Below are 2,430 nucleotides of genomic sequence, written 5' to 3'. Positions count from 1 at the left end.
ATATTGTTTGAATTGACTTTTAACGAGATATGTTATGATTTTGTACACGAATAAGAAAATCGGCTACCTGATGATGTTAAAAAACTTGTCAATAATTAATTTCTTATCTGATAACCAAGTTAGGCCTCGTTTGATAGTTGTTGACTGAGAAAGTGCTGACTGGGAAATGTCTGTATGGGTAAGAAATCTTGACTGAGTAATAAATCTTGTTGTTTGATTGTACATCTGACTGAATGTGCTGAGTGATGAAAAATGACCATTTTACCCTGCTGTTATATATAGTGATGGATTAAGTTGCTGAATAATTACAAAAAACATACATAATGTCATACAAAATGTAAATTACACACAAATAAAAAATGTCATACAAAATGTAAATTAAACATAAATCATTTAATATCCAAATAAAAACATAATGAAATTTAAAATAACATAATAATTTAATGTAAAGTAGGTGAAAGTAGTTAATTTGCAATCTAATCACGCACAACACGCATATATTCAACGGCTTCTGGACCCCATTCTATGCTTTGTATGTTTTATCTATCAATTCCCCCACCTTGGACGTCAGGAGTAACCATAGGGTCCTCCTCAAAATTTGTAAACAAGTCATCTTCTATATTATATTTCCTTATAAAATTATGGACCGCGACACAAGCAATGACTATGTCTCTTTGCACTGTAAAAGGATAAGGAGCCATTTGTTTTAAGATTGGGAATCTCGCCTTCAATACACCATAAGCACGCTCAATAACATTTCTAAGTTGTGCATGAGCATAATTGAACATTTCTTCTCTAGTTAAAGGTCTGCCTCTTCGAAAATCGGCTAACCAATACCTAGTATTGCGGTATGGAGCCATAAACCCACGAGTGTTTGTATATGCGGCATCACAAAGGTAATATTTATCTACAAATGAATGTGACACATATTATATAATGACACATATTATATAAAGAAGATAGATAATAAAAATTATATAAAGATTACAAACCTGGCGGAGGAAATGGAAATCCAGAAGTCGAATTGAATGCAACTTCTTTCAAATAGTTGGGTGCAAAGATCAGGAAACAGCAGGGGTTTAGTTTTCAATGACAACACGAACTTGTTCAACTGTTTACAATTTTTATAAATATTAGTATTTTTTATAAAAATAATTATAATAGTATTTGTTATAAAAATATTACCTTCCCCTCTTCCTTCCATTGTTCATCTGTCATGTTAAATTTATTTTTTATAGGGTCATATATATTGTCGGTTTTGTTTTTCAGTTTCACCCAAGCAACATACTTTGATTTGTAGTAGTCAAAGTGGTTTCTCATTTGCTTCTGATCAACCTCTTTACCGTGTTCGTTCATCAATTTTTCGCGTACTGTCTTCCATGAACTAGCCTTAAGCCCAGAACCCTCACGACCATTAGTGGTTAGTTCATGGATACATGCATCAAGAAAAGTTTTGTCCTCACTTTCGTTCCAAGCCAACATCCTAAAACATTAATATTTAAAGTAATTTATCATAATTTATCACATCATTGCCAACATAGCTTGTACACAAAAAAAGATTTCAAATTTTGTTCCAAACCAATATTGCCATCATAACTTTCATATTTCATAGTAATAAGGTATGAAGTAGTATGATTGAAGTAATTTCTCTATATTCATTCAGTGTGGTATACATGAGTTTATATACAGAAGTAGAGAGCCCTAACTCCACATAAACAGGAGATTCAAAATACGTGAGAATAATAGCCTAAAGAATAGGACTAAATGACTAAGTTACAAGACCAATTCAAAACTAATATAATTCTTTATGATGCTGAATATTTCTGTTATTACCCCCCCCCCCCCCCCCGCAAGCTCAAGAGGAGGACTCACTTGAAGCTTGTGTCTGAGTTCAGTGACTCGATTCTTTCCCAGAGGCTTTGTAAAGATGCCAGCCCATTGATCAACAGAGGAAAGTTGACAGATTTGAAGAGCACCTGCATCTACTTGTTCTCTTACAAAGTGGAAATCAAGAGCTATGTGTTTAGATCATGTACTAATAACTAGATTTTTGCATAAAAAAGTTGCTCCAACATTGTCACAAAGAAGGATAGGCGGTTTGGGGAGTTCAACATGAAGATCACGAAGAAGTTGTTGAATCCATAATAACTCGGCTGTGGTGTAGGCTAGGGCCCGATATTCCGCCTCGGTGCTGGACCGTGCCACCACTTTTTGTTTCCTAGATGCCCAACTGATCAAGTTTGGGCCATGAAAAATGACAAAACCATATTGGGACCGACTATCATCTTTGTCGGACATCCAACCTGAGTCCGAGTATGCTAAAAGAGAAGTAGCAGCATGAGACCTGAAGTGAAGACAATGATGTAAGGTGCCATTAAGGTACCTTAAGATGCGTTTTACTGCTTGCCAGTGAAGGGTGGTGGGAGCATG

At 35.1% G+C, this 2,430-nt stretch overlaps 1 protein-coding gene across 1 annotated transcript; it reads right to left on the bottom strand.

The window, feature by feature from the left end:
• Positions 1-903: 903 nt before the first annotated feature.
• On the bottom strand, positions 904-1,982 carry LOC145126878 (L10-interacting MYB domain-containing protein-like). The gene is made up of 4 exons (XM_079062159.1): positions 1,873-1,982; positions 1,186-1,483; positions 993-1,111; positions 904-907 (listed from the first exon to the last, which is right to left on the bottom strand). The coding sequence occupies exons 1-4, from the start codon at positions 1,980-1,982 to the stop codon at positions 904-906; spliced, it is 531 nt and encodes a 176-aa protein (XP_078918285.1).
• Positions 1,983-2,430: the final 448 nt, after the last annotated feature.

Source organism: Lactuca virosa, chromosome 7 (genome assembly GCF_052849685.1).
Source record: "Lactuca virosa cultivar CGN04683 chromosome 7, Lactuca_virosa_CGN04683_v6, whole genome shotgun sequence".
NCBI classification, from domain to species: domain Eukaryota; kingdom Viridiplantae; phylum Streptophyta; class Magnoliopsida; order Asterales; family Asteraceae; genus Lactuca; species Lactuca virosa.
This window is presented reverse-complemented; position numbering and strand designations above follow the sequence as displayed.